Here is a 13,936-nt window from a genome sequence, read left to right as displayed (position 1 = left end):
TGCTCAACTTCCCTGTAAGCTGGCCCTGGCTGCTATGTTGCTAGATCCTTCATCTTCCTTGGTTAAGCTGCTGCAATGCTGCAGGTGTTGGGCCGTCTTTAGCAGTCACCATTATCACTGCCACCCATGGGGGAGCCTTCTTGCCGGCCACCTCAGCATTCCAGACTTCCAATGTGGCATTCAGTGGCCTGGCGCCCGTGACCCTATGGTGCTTTAGGCTTCCAAAGCTCTCCCTTTACTCCTCTGCTGGGGACTCCAGCTGAGGCATTTTTCATCTTCCCCACACTGGGAACATTCTCGGGGCTCACAACATTTTTTTTTATTAACCTAAGTGAGAGGGTGCTTGAGGCACACAATGGATAGAGGCCCGGGATGCTGCTGGGTGTGCAAGAACTCCCAACCATGAAGAATTCTCCGCCTCAATGTCAAGAACAGCATTCAGGAGAAAGCCTGCTTCTGGTCCTGCTGGTTTTGAGGCTCCTTCCTGTGGTGGCTCCCTCCCTTGCCCAAAGCTGGATAAATGATAAAGATTGTGGAAGCAGCTCCTAGCTACATTTCAGCCTTCAGTCTCAGCCCATCTGACACCTGGTGAGGGAGGGACAGGCTGCTCTCCTGTCCTGGCAGCCCAGAGAGGAAGGGACCTCCAGTTCTCAGACAGCTGAAGATCTCAACTTCAAAAGGAATGAGAAGGACCAATGAGTCAACTTCAGGGCCCTCTGGAGATGGCTTGTGGGTTTCTCTAGAGCAGTGGTTCTCACCTTCCTAATGCTGCCACCCTTTAGTTCAGTTCCTCATGTTGAGGTGACCCCCAACCATAACATTATTTCGTTTTTAATTCATAAGTGTAATTTTGCAACTGTTATGAGTTGCAGTATAGGTATCTGGTATGCGGGATGTCTGATGGGAGAACCGATGCTTTGGAGGGAACACCCAGCCCGAGCCAGTCCTGTGACACGGTGATGAAAAGTCACTCTACTCTGGGCCTTCCCTGCTATTACTCATTCCACAGCCTGGCAGCAGGCCAGAAACGGCGTCCCCAAATGGGAGTTCCCAACACATGTGCGATCCCGTCATTTTCACTAAACTTGGGGAGGGTGGAAGCCTGAACTCTACCCAACCCTTCCCCATCAACATAAGGCTTCCAGTCTCTTGTGCCAAAGACCCCCAGTTCATTCAGTCTTTCTCTCCTGCTGTAGGGAGACCCCGCAGAGAGGAGAGGGAAATGAAGCTGTAAGGCTCTCTCCATGCTTTTGTCACGCTTCTGTCACACTTTCCTACTCTGGAGTCAGTCTGGTCACCAGGAAGCCTGTAAAGCTCCCTTCCTTCCTCGGTTGTCCTGGAATAATGGAACATATCTGCTCCAGGTTTCCTTTACCTTGTTCCCTGTAGCCCCACCCCTCATGGGCCACTCCCACGGTCACAAATGTAGGATTTTTTTTTTCTCCTGGTACCCAGACAGAGCGGCTGCCTTCCCATCCTCCACAACCCCATGCCCAACCCAACTCTTCCCCAGCTCACTGCCTCCTTCCTACACCCTCAGAAGAGAGAGAAGTGGAGAGAGGAGGGCCCTTCCTGCTCACAGAGGTCCGTGCTCTTCATCCCCTCCTGTAGGACCCAGAGGGATGGAAGACAACTTAGCTGAGGCAACAACATGTAGGGGAAACACCCCAGCGAAGGTTAGCCTGACGGGGACTATTGCCAGTTTTCCACTGATCCAAAGAGGGACGGAGGAGCCCCCAGAGGCTCTGGTCTCAAGAACACCTCAGAGTCAGGCGTCCCAAGATGCTCTATTGTGTGGGGGGAGGGGGAAAGGATTTAAATGTCCTCATGGTTCCCATTTCACAGATGGGTAATTGGAAACTGCTGACTGACACTCCCAGGGTGTTGAGGCAAGCACCAGAGCCCTAGCTGTGTGGCGCAGGAGCCCAGGCCATGTGGCCCAGGAGCTCAGTCTGCGTGGCACGAATGGGTCTCTGGCTTGGGAAGAAAACAGCAGGAAGTTGTGACCATCACAACTCCAATGTGCTGGAGCAGGGGAATCTCAAACCTTCCCCAGTACGGCCTTCTCGGTCACAACCCTCTCTGACACCGTGGTCACCATGCTAAGTGCTAAGGAGGGACCCATCCAGGCATGAAAGGTGGGTAGTGCAATGCAACCTGATCTGAACATACTCCCCTCAGGCACACTGCCCCCAGAGATTTTTTATTAAATCTTTACCATGCCGCAGCCTCTTGCGCGCCTGGCCTCTGTAAGTTACTCCATCTCTTCTTCACAATTGTTATAACCATTTTATGGAAGAGCACTCTAGCTGTTCGAAGTGACAGAGGGAGGGGCTAGCCTCTAACCATTGGGCACCCAAGCCCTCCAACTACCCCGATGTTTCCAGATGCTTACTGACATATGTGCCTTGCTTGGCTCTGCCGTGAGGACCAGGCCATGACAGAGAGTAAAGGATGGACAGGAGGCTGGACCCCAAAGCCCCACCCTCTGCTGCACTGCCCCCTGCTACTGTCACCATTAGCTGCATTTAAATAACACCTACAATTTTATTTCTTCCACCAGTCATGAGGGTGAACATCTATAATCCCAGTACAGGGGACACTGAGCCAGGAATTGCTCCTTGAGTTCAAGGCCAGCCCAAGCTATAGAGTGGGGACTCAGTTCACAAAACAAAACACACAGTTCAGTTCCTCAGCTGCATTCCTCACGTTTCAAGTGTCACTCAGCCATGTGACTGGTGGCCACCATATTGGGCAGTGCAGCTGGACATTTGCATCATTGCTAAGTGCTCTGTTGGGACAGTGCTGGTCTAGCCTGACTCATTGCACAACTGCCTTCTAAGGCCACCTGCTCTCAGGCAAGTCAGAGGCAGCATGGACCATCTCCTCCTGGGGCTCACCATCACGCAGGAGCCCACTGCACTTCACAGGACATGAAGTCCTTACTGCCAAAGCCCCACATAGGAGCCTCTCTGGAGCTAACTGTTGGGAGCTGCGGCTGAGCAAGGGCTCCATTGACTCTGGACTCTGCTCCCAAGCATAGTTGAAATGAGGAATTTTAAAATCACAGAATGTTGCAAGTGTGGGCCTTAGGAAAATCTGACCCGTCCCTTTCTTCTCGGACATGAGATGACTGAAGCCGTACAGGGGTGTGGCGTGGCTCCCAGCCACAGAGAGCTGGTGGGAAAGTTGAGGGAATACCAAGACAAAGCAAAGGTCATAGCCTGATCTACAGACCTAGAACTGGGTCATACCCTACTACCCTCTGGGCATGCTGGGGCTTCAGAGGACAGGCCCAGGCGAGCTGGAAACTCTGATGGACTCCCACCACTCTTCACTCCCACAGCCAAGCGCAGAGCTAGCTATCACAAGAGTCTGTAGCCTTGCACTCTGATGGCCAAGCCAGGGGCCAGCCAGGGCAAGACAGAGCCTCGGGGCCAAACAGAGACCAGCACTCCACTGGAGCCCTGTTTCTGCTGCCTTAGCATCAGCCGGGAAGACAGCTGGGAAGCAGACAGCAACCTCAGCCTCCAGAGAGAGCTGGGCGAGAGTTTGCAGCAGAAAGGAAGCTGCAGAAGCTATGACTCATAGTTACTAAAGTGTTCCTCTGTGGGGGTGGGGCGATGGAGCAGGAGGGTGGGGCAGGGCTGGACCAGGAAGAGAGAAGGGTGGATTCACTTTCTTCATTAAACCAGACTACACCTGTTTTCTGGTCATTGTTTTTTATTTTGTTGTTGTTGTTTGTTTGTTTGTTTGTTTTTGTTTTCTACAGACATCATCTTCTTTTATCTTATTGTTAAGTTAGTGTGTTTCTGAGATAAGGTCTTGCTACACACATCAGGCTAGCCTGAAACCAGTAATCCTCCTGCCTCAGCCTGCTGAGTGCTGCGATTACAGACACCCACTGCCATGGTCAACATCTCCACACATTATTTTCAAAGAGGAATCTGCAAATTCCAAGAGACGGCCATCGTACATAGCATTCTTGACTGATACTCTTTGAAACTGACAAGTTCAACAAAAACAAGGAAGGACCGAGATGCTGCACACAATCGAGAGGTGCCTGGGAGACATGATGCAATGTGGCATTCTGGAAGAGACCTTGAACTGCGAAGGCCACTGGGTAAAATATAAGGAGTCTACGTGAAATGTGGACTTCAGGCACATGCACCGATACTGGTTCGTCAATGTACCACGCTCATGTGAGATGGTGGTAAGACTGGAAACTAGTTCTGGGAATAGGAATCCTTGCACTGCTTCCTGGTTTTTCTGTAAATCTAAAATTATTCTAAAAACTCAAGGTTTATTAAAATGCAAAAATGCCTATTATAAAAGTGAATTTAAAAATTCACATGTTGGAGGCTGGAGAGATGGCTTACTGAGTGGTTAAGGTACTGGCTGCTTTCCAAGAGGACCTGGGTTTGATTCCAGCACCTACATGTTGGTTCAGTACCTTCCCTGGCCTCCTTGGGCACTGCATGAACAAGGTATACACACACACACACACACACACACACACACACACACACACACACACAGAAAGAGAGAGAGAGAGAGAGAGAGAGAGAGAGAGAGAGCCATACATATAAAAGTGAAAAAAAAATAAAAACTTAACATTTTTAAGCCAGGTATGGTGGTACTCCTGTAAGCTCAACGTCCAGAAGGCTGAGGCAAGGGATTGCAAGTTTAAGGGTGAGGTAAATATGAATTCTAGGCCTGGGCTACATAGAAAACCCTTTAAAACAAATAAATAAGTAAGAAATCCAGGCATGGTGGCACAGGCTATAATTCTAGCATCTGGAGTGTAATCCTGGACATGGTGGAGCACATCTGTAATCTCAGCACTCTGAGGCTGAGGCAGGAGGATTGCTGCAAGTTTAAGGCCAGCCTGGGCCACACAGCAAGCCACTATCTCAACACACAACAACAACAATAATAACGGCAATAATGACATGTGCAGTTTTTCTTTTTTTCAAGACAGTAACTAGGAAACGGGTGTTGGCTACTTTAGTGGGGCAAGCTAACCCATCCTCCTTGCTTTATACAATGTACTGAGTAGAGAAGGGAGCCCAGCACGTAGGCCTCCAGTCAGCGGCCTGCCTGAGCCACATTGCGAGTTCCAGGCAATTCTGGGCTAGAGATATCTTCTTTAATGATTTGCTTTCTGACTTCAAATCTTTCATTTTTAGTTGTTTAGAATGTTTGAGAGTTCAACTCACAAAGTGAGGAGTGAGCACCTGCCCCATTGTGCTCCTCCCTCCCGTTTTCAGCTCCCGAGTGCTCCAGACTTGGGCACGCCCTTCCCACCCTGGCACACGCAACCTTGGATTCTGAGCTCTTCAAATGGCAAAGACTCAGCTTCTAACCAAACTTACTTCTCCCCTAATCTCCCTGGCGAATCGCTGGGTTCCATTATCAACTTCTTTAGGATTCTCCAGCGTGCTAACTCTGGCTCCTATGTTACACTCACTTTCCTCCGGCCCTGGAGTATTTTCATCATAGATGCTCTTTGACTTAATGGGATGGTTAGACTTAACTGCCAACTTGATAGACTTCAGGATCACTTAGAAGATGGGCCTTTGGGGGTCATCTCGATTACATTGAGGTGAGAAGACCCATCCACTCTGGCTGGCAGCATTCCTTGGTTGGTATCCTGAGCTGTGTAACTGGATAAATGGAGCTGGACAGCAGCTTTCGTTAGTCACTCTCTGTCTCTTTTTGTGGACATGGCGTGACCGTTGCCCACAGTTCCTGCCACTTTGGCTCTGGCACCATGGACTGTATGTATTCTTGAACTGTGAGCTAAAATAAATGCTTCCACCCTTAAGTTGCTTTTATAAGGGTTTTTTTTTTTTTAACCATAGAAACATAAAAAGTAAGGCATCCACCATGAATTACATCCCAACAAATCCAGTGTGTGTGTGTGTGTGTGTGTGTGTGTGTGTGTGTGTGTGTGTGTGCATGTACAAATGCATATGTACACAATGAACACAGAGCCTAGTTTCCCTTAAATGTCCCCAGAGCACTCACCTTACCTACAGGTGGGTGAAGTCTCCCAACACAAGGCCACTTTATTACAAAATGTACAAAATGTTGAGTGTCTCTTGTAATTTAACACATGCAGCTGAGTGACCCCAGAACACCATGTATTCTCCCTCATGATTCAATTATTGGCTGGACCTGTAGCTCACTATCACCCCCCAGCATTTGTGACTGAGTTCTTGGATGCAAGCTTTTAGTCAGGAAAAGAATAAAATCCAAAGCGTGGTTTCTGTCTGCTGCCTGTGTATGAGCTACCCAACATCGCAAAGTTGAGGAAGGCCAAGTTGAACCGTTGTTAACTTGGGGGCTTTTTGTATTTCCACTATTACAGAAGGCAAAACTAAAGCTCTCAGAAGTTGGGTAGCCTGCCCAAGATCATAAAGTCTACTAAGTAAGTGGTAGAGGGCATAAGACCAGAAACTCCACCTCCAGGGGCACGTTGCCTCTCTGACTAGGGAAACACTAGGAAGCTGGAGAGAAGGGCACCCTGTGGCCAGACACCTCCTGGTGGGCCTTCTGGTAACTAGATGAAGGTGGAGGCAAAGTGACTCGCTTGCCCGGAGAGCACAGGTCTTTGGTTTGAAAGCTGTGGCAGCAGCGGGGACCTTACACTCATGCTGGATGCCAGAAAACTGCCGGGCACAGGCTCAGTCGCAGTCAGCAGTTACAGAGCATCTGGCCTCTCTCTGGGTGAGCCTGGCTGAGGCTCAGTCTTTCATATCCAGCCTTCCTTGAGGAAGGGTAGATTGTTCCTTGCCGAGTCCATGCCTGGCCCAGACATGTTCTGCAGTGCAGGTGGTTCTTGGTGGGAAGACCTCTGTGCACGTGAGTGCACGTGAGTGCGTGCGCATGAGTGTGTGCGTGCACATGAGTGTGTGCGTGCACATGAGTGTGTGCGTGCACACTCATGCAAGCATGCACACAGTCACGCATGCACCCACTAGTGCTGGAAGCTGAGCCTTCCAGGAAAGCAGGTAAGAATGTGAGTAAAGAACTTAAGAACTCCAGGACAGCGCAGGAGACGTCGCAGACGGATGCTGGGATGTGCACAAGTCTAAGGATGCCGTTTACTCAGGCTCACTGGGTCAGTTAATGCACCTGGGGTAGGCACTAGTGGAGAAGATGAACCATCCTTGCTCAGCTCAGCACTGTGGATTCAGACTCTGTGTGGGATTCTAAAGTGAGTGCAGGACCTGGCATCAGCCGAGGGCTCAGGCAATGACAGGGCGCAGCCTGATGTGGACCCTTCTCCGTCTGTGCTTCTGTTTTCATATCTGTGTAGCAGGCGTAAAAATATCTACTTGGGGGCTGGAGAGATAGCTCAGCAGTTCAGGGCACTAGTTGCTCTTCCAGAGGTCCTGGGTTCAATCCCCAGCACCCACATGGTAGCTCTCAATCATCTATAGTGGAATCTGATGCTCTCTTCTGGCATAAAGTCATACATACAGATAGAGCACTTACAAACATAAAATAAATAAATAATCTTTTAAAATATATCTACTTGGAACTTGGGATGGTTGCATATGATAATGAAACCAAATCAAACAAACAAACAAACAAAAAAAAATGTTGTCTGAGTTACACACTGTTTCTCAGGTGTCGATACTTATTGCTCACATACCAGATCAAGGAGTGGGGAACAGCTAGCCATGAACAGGGAATGGCTTGATTTTATTGATTGATTGGTTGCTGCCACTTGAACCTAGGACCTCATTCATGCAAGCTAGTCAAGCGTTCTACCATTGTTCTAACAAGAACAGCTTTAGAGGGCTGGATGCCACATCTCAGTGGGTTCCAATGTCACCTTATTTACCTTCCTTTCCTCTGCAGTTTGGGAACATTGAAGTGCCAGTGATGCCTGGGCCAAGCCCCCCATCTACTGACATTACTGAAGCCCATGTCTTTGCCACCACCCTGCTTTGTTACTTCTAAGCCTTTTGGGACTTGGGAATATTGTCACCAACCCTTCTGAGCCCATGTCTCTGCCACAAACCCGCTCTGTCATTCCTGAGCCTTTTGGGACTTGGGGATGTGACCACCCCTTCAGGACTTCAAGCCCAGAAGCCATAGTAAGGGAGAGAGTTCAGTAGACCGATTTCACTACCCACAATCTCATTAGAATCTTCCAGAATAAACAGCCAAGAAAAAAAAATAAAATGGCTAATCTGGGACCTTCAGACACCTCAAACATTAGATCAATTACCAAGAAAGTTTAGGAAGGTTTATATTTTTCTTTTTCATTCAGTTCTGGACATATAGCAAACAATTTCTCCCAGGAGTTTAAACTTATGGCCCCTCCCAAACCACCTGGTGGAATTGAAACGGGACTTAACTTGGGTGCTTATTATGTGTGGCTTGGTCGTTAGGATGTGTTCAAACTTTTGAAGTAGCTGTTTAGGCTGCACGTAGAAAATGCTGCTGCATTTTTCTGTAACCCTCAAAAAACCCCAGGTTGGTCCTAATCAATGTCCAACTTTATCATCTCCACTTTCTCGAGCCAGTGGCTTGTCCCCACAGAACACTCACCTTAGGCACCCTGGGATATTAGTCTGCTCCTTCCTGGGGAGAGAGGGCAGAGAGAGGAGGCCTGTTTTCTGCAGGTGAGAAAACTCTCTGCCATTTTAGGAGTCTGCACTCAGCAGAGCTGTGTTCCAACAGGTCTGGATCCTGTTCGCCCTAGAGGTTGCCCTGCCCTGAGGATTTGCACAGGCTGTGACATCCCCCACAGGGTGACATTTTTGCAGGCCTCTTTCTAGGGAGGCCACCTTGGTACTTAACACACTAGTGCTGGGGTCAGACCAAATGTGTCTGTATACCAGGCCTCTTCTCTGGCTACAGTTTGGCTTTAGCATGCTCATTTGGCAAGTATGGTTTAGTGCCTGGCTTACTAAATAGTGCTGCCATAATTAAGAGATCAGAAGCCCTATGAAGTGGGCATGGGAAGCTGGTGAATTCTAGCTGGTTGGTTTCGTTACAATGGACTTGTTTGGGAAGCCAGTTGAGGCTGATAGCAGGTTTCCGGTTTATCAGAGCAAATAATCTACTCTAGTAATTACAGGCCCATGTTTGTTATGTGTAGGAAAAATGAGGGTGGATTCTCCCTGCTGAGACTTCACAGAGGCCTGGGGAGCTCCGGAATGAAGCTGGGGACCCTGGAGCCCTAATTCTCAGACATGGCCCTCCCAATCTTGATTGATGCTTGGGTTAGTTTGAATTACACAAGTATTACAATTGCACGAGTGTTCACAATCCTCACTGCTTTCTCTGGTGAGCCTGCAGAGAGCTGGCTGCCCACAAGACTGAGCTGGCCCTGGTGTTTCCCACTTCCTCTCAGCTGTGAGAGGGTTCCCCTTCCTTCACACTGAGTCACTGCCTCCTCTTGGGGACCTGTTTTGGACCTCATAGAACTTCCATCTTAGCATTGTGACTGGCTGGGGGACATCCCCAGGGGACCAGAAGTCCAGGGAGCTTCTGGAAATGGGAGTCAGCACACGGTTCAAGAACAGAAGCCACAGAACTTGCAGTTGACACGACACAGCTTGCCCCAGACCCCACTGCTTACCCAAGGCTCCTTGGCAGATGTCTGTGCGGGTGGCTCCTCCAACAATGAATTGGGGGTCAGAGCAGATCTCCTGGAAAACGAACCCACAGAAAGCATGGTCAGCACAGCAGGCAGGAGCCGCAGTTCCCTGTGGGTCCTCCAGCCCCTCCTCCTCACGCTGCTCAGCTCTGAGGAGAGTTCCATAGTCAGACCCCTGAGCTAGCCATCTGACCCTGCTCCATTGGCCCTAATGGGGAGGGGGGTCCCTTCCAGGAAGTCATCAGTCTCCACTTACTCCAAATTACATGCAGTTGGCTCCATCATGCTGTTTGCCAAGGGCAGTGAGTGCATCCAGCTTCCTCTGCCAGGCTTTGAGACCCTCCATGCTAAGTGCCCCCTGCCCACCATTCTGGCACCTTCTCTTCTGGGCCTGCATGCAAATGGTTGGGCTTGCATGGCATTCCTCCTTTGCCTACACTTTCCAAAACGTTCCTATTTCAAGTCTCCTCTCCCTCTCCTACAGGAGGAAGTCTTTCCTCCTCTTTCCTTTCCCTGAGTCTTTGGGAACCTAGACCTGTGCGGGCGCTCCTCCATCTTTCTAATACACACGCATCTTGGGGACAGGGGACTGGATCCAGCCCTTCAGAGTTCTCCCAGAACTTGCAGAATTCATGCACCCTGCACCTGCTGTGCAGACACTGCGCGGAGCCTTATCTCTTGTAGCCTTTTGAGGAACTCAGGGTGGTGTCAGCGCCTCTTACACGTGCGTGCCTGTGGAGCAGCTCAGGAAGTAAAGTGATTGTTCAAAGCTTCATGGCTCCCCTGCGGTAAAGACCCCTGGAATCTGAACCCACTGACCTCAAGTGCAAACTCTCAGCTCCTGCTGTTTACTGCTAACACCCCTACCCCAGCCTCTGCGGGGAAGGGGGTTGTTCCCAACAGCCTGATGGAAGCCAGTGGGGAAGGGTTCAGCCCTCCAGCAGTCCCCCGAAGAGCTCCAGCCAAAAGCCACAAAGGAAGTCAGGGCCCAAATCTGAGCTGCTTTGGATGTTGGTTTGTAGGAGTGCTACATTTGCAGAGAGTGGCCTTGTCCCTTGGCACACTTCTGTCTACAGGGGTCTTCCCTGGGTGAGAGCTGGTGCTTGAGCCATCCTGGCAGCCTCGGCACCACACCAGCTCACAGAGCATGCTCGCTTCCTGCTTCCCCATCAGTCTGCCTGGAGGATGAAGGGATAGCGAGAAAGCACTTCTGCCCAAGCAGGGAAGCCAACTTTTCCTAAGGGATGCCAGGCAAGCACTTATCCTGGAGGTGGTGTAGACTGAGCTCAGTCCCTGGAGCCCCTTAATCACACTGATCATCCACGCGCTCACCTCGGGGGCGGGGCGGGGGGGCTGCCATTACACTTCAGAAACTGCCTCAGAGTCTCCAGAGAAGCCAAAGTTCAAACTTCGCAGCCCAGAGACACTTGAGAAAACTGAGCCCTGCTCACAGCCTGCGGAGCCTGGAATTAAACACTGACACAGCCTTGTAGCGGTAGAAGAAAGGAGGGGAAGGCTTGGGCCTTGGATTCTCACTAGCTGTGAGAATCTTGGTGCTGCCATTTAATGCATAGGTGCTAGGATGCTGGTGGGTACTGGGCACCCTGCAGCTTGATCTGCATCTGTTAGATGGGTTTGAAGACAAATGTACCACTCACAGAGACTGTCCTCAGGGTCAGATGAGATGAACATTAATGGCCTTGCCAAGAACTCTATAAAGGACAGCTGGAAGGGCCTGATGTGCCAGCCTTGGGTGATGCCATGGCAGTTCTGGCTGTGGCCTGGCACTGTCCCCTGCCCTCAGTGTGGTTGTGGTCATGTTCTCTCACCCCTCTTGCATTGAAGCCCTTTCTTGCCAGTGCTGTGACTCCCTCTAAGGAAGAGTTAGCAAAACACCCCCCCTTCCAAGATGGCTAACCAGCTCTCTTGCCCTGCCCTGCTTTCTCTTCCTCATGGGTTGTTTCATTCTTTCTCTTGAAGTCATCTTTAATCCCTTCCTCTCGTGACTCAACCTCTAACAAACTCAAGTTGCCCATGGCTGAACAATCTCTTAAATCAATCAAGCCATGGGTGTTTGCATTCTCTCTCTCTCTCTCTCTCTCTCTCTCTCTCTCTCTCTCTCTCTCTCCTCTTCCTGTCATCTACCCATCCTTCTAAATGATTGAAACTCACACTTCACTTCCACTCCTCTTACTCTAGGGTCTGCAGCCTGCCTGGTTCTAACCCACACCATCCACTGGCATTGCTCTTTTCCAATCTCCAATGACTGGCTAATGAATCCAGTGGGTACATTTTTTTTAAGTCCCATTGCCTGTCCCCACCAGGGTCTGACAGTCAGGTTGGGACAGAGAGCAGCTATCCCAGCCCTGGCTCCACTCCTGTTTTGTTCTGAGCAGGTTTGACATTCCCAAGCTTCAGTTTCCCCAACTGTAGAATGATCATGTGGTACATGGCTGGCCTGCCCTAGGCAGTGTCCCTGAGGCGGCTCTAGATCTCTATTTCCTACCCGGAAGGCCACAGGCACTATCACCTGTCCTCTTGTCTTCTCTTCAGAGACAGAAACTAAGCATACTGTCCTGGAATATAATAGACACTCAATAAGTGCTCCCTGACTGAATGGAAGGTTGAAGGAAAGGTTGTGTGTGTGGAGGGTTTTCTTTTTTTTTTTTTAAATGACAACTTGTCTCAGCCTGGAGTCATGCAGAAAAGAGTCGGTTCAAAGAATTATCCAGATCTGGTTGGCCTGTGGTTCCCTTTATGAGGGATTATCTTGATTGCTAATTGGTGTAGGAAGACCTAGCCCATTGTGGGTGGTGCCATTCTCTAGGCAGGGGAGCCTATGCAGGACAGACGAAAGGTAGATACAAGCAAGCAACACGTGGCATTTGATCGTCTCTGCTCTAGACTGTGGAAGTCATGTGACTAGCTGCTGGAGTTCCTGCTCTGACTTTCCAACAATGATGTGCTGGAACCTGGAATTGTAAGCCGAATGAACCCTTTCATCCCTTCTGTTGCTTTTGATCAGGGAGTTTTCTCATAGCCACAGAAATGAAACTAGGGTAGAGAGTAAGTAGTAAAACCATGTTCAAATGTAAGGCATATGCTCTCCTGCTTGTGAATCACATCACCAGCCAGGATGTCATTCAAGCTCACAATGATTGTTCATTCATTCATTTTCCAAATAGTCAGTGACTTTGTTTTTGTTTGTTTGTTTTGTTGTGATTGTTCATGGGCATCTCGATGCCTGGCCTAGAATAAGCACTTTATAAATACTGATGAGTGGATGCATGAGTGACTATCGAGAAAGGACAGTCCTTTGGTGAGACTCTGAGAGCACAAGGACAAAGAACACACACCAGCTCAGCAGAACAAGAAAACATATGTTGATTAAATGGTGAGAATGCCGGGGCAGAAATTAGCACAGGGCAGAGAACAACAGGATGGGAAAGTCTGCTCAGAATGGCCAGGAAAGACTCTTTGGGGAGGAGGCTTGTGACAAAGTCCCAAAGAATGTAAATGGGCTACACTTTGGGTTGGAGGAGAGCATGCCTGGCAGGTGAGAAGGGCAAGAGAAAACCGGGTGTCTCTGGGAAATGGAAGCAGCTGTGGCAGCTGCCCCGAGTGTGCTGGACAAGGGAGGAAACAGAGGCCTTGCTTGTATCGGTCTTATCATATTCATTTAATCTGAGACAGTCTTACTTTGTAGTTCAGATTCGCCTTGAATTTACTAAGCAGCCAAAGCCGTGGAGTGTCCCGAGGGCTGGGACCAAGGTTGTACTGCCACGCCCAGCTGAAGTGAGGAACTGTGACTCATCCAATGCACCCAGGTGCACAGGATCCTGCTCTACAGAGACTTTTCTGGTTTACTTTTTTATTTATTTTTTAACTTGAGCCAAGTTCTCATGTGGTCCAGGCTGGCCTCGAACACTGTATAGCCAAGGCTGGCTTTGACCTTTTGTTTATTATTGTTGTTGTTATTATTATTAACCCATTTATTTTGTGTGTGTGTGTGTGTGTGTGTGTGTGTGTGTGTGTGTGTGTGTGTGTGTATGCCTGCAAGAATTCATATGTGTGCTACAGTGTGCATATGGAGGTCAGTTTTGGGGAGTTGGTTCTCTCTTTCCACATGGGTTCTGGGATAGACTGAAGGTTGTTAAGCTTAGCAGCCAATGCTCTTAATCACTGAGCCATCTCAGTGGTCCCCAGCTTTGAACTTCTGATCCTCCTGTCTCCACCTCCTAAGTGCTGGGATTATAGGCATACATTACCATGCACCTGATTTTATGTGGTGCTTGGGGTAGAACCCAGGGCTGT

The 13,936-nt window shown here is 49.5% G+C and overlaps 1 protein-coding gene across 2 annotated transcripts in view; it reads right to left on the bottom strand.

Annotated features, from left to right (window-relative positions):
- The window catches only part of Capn2 (calpain 2), a 61,757-nt gene that overhangs the window by 46,434 nt on the left and 1,387 nt on the right, over window positions 1-13,936 (bottom strand). For both annotated transcript variants that reach the window (XM_035445361.1, XM_027418794.2), the window contains exon 2: window positions 9,605-9,674. In XM_035445361.1, coding sequence (XP_035301252.1) covers window positions 9,605-9,674 — 70 coding nt within the window. The remainder of the gene's footprint in view (window positions 1-9,604; window positions 9,675-13,936) is intronic.

The sequence above is a fragment of the Cricetulus griseus genome, chromosome 5 (genome assembly GCF_003668045.3).
Source record: "Cricetulus griseus strain 17A/GY chromosome 5, alternate assembly CriGri-PICRH-1.0, whole genome shotgun sequence".
Classification (NCBI taxonomy): domain Eukaryota; kingdom Metazoa; phylum Chordata; class Mammalia; order Rodentia; family Cricetidae; genus Cricetulus; species Cricetulus griseus.
Note: the sequence above shows the minus strand (reverse complement) of the source record. Positions and strands in the feature narration are given on the sequence as shown.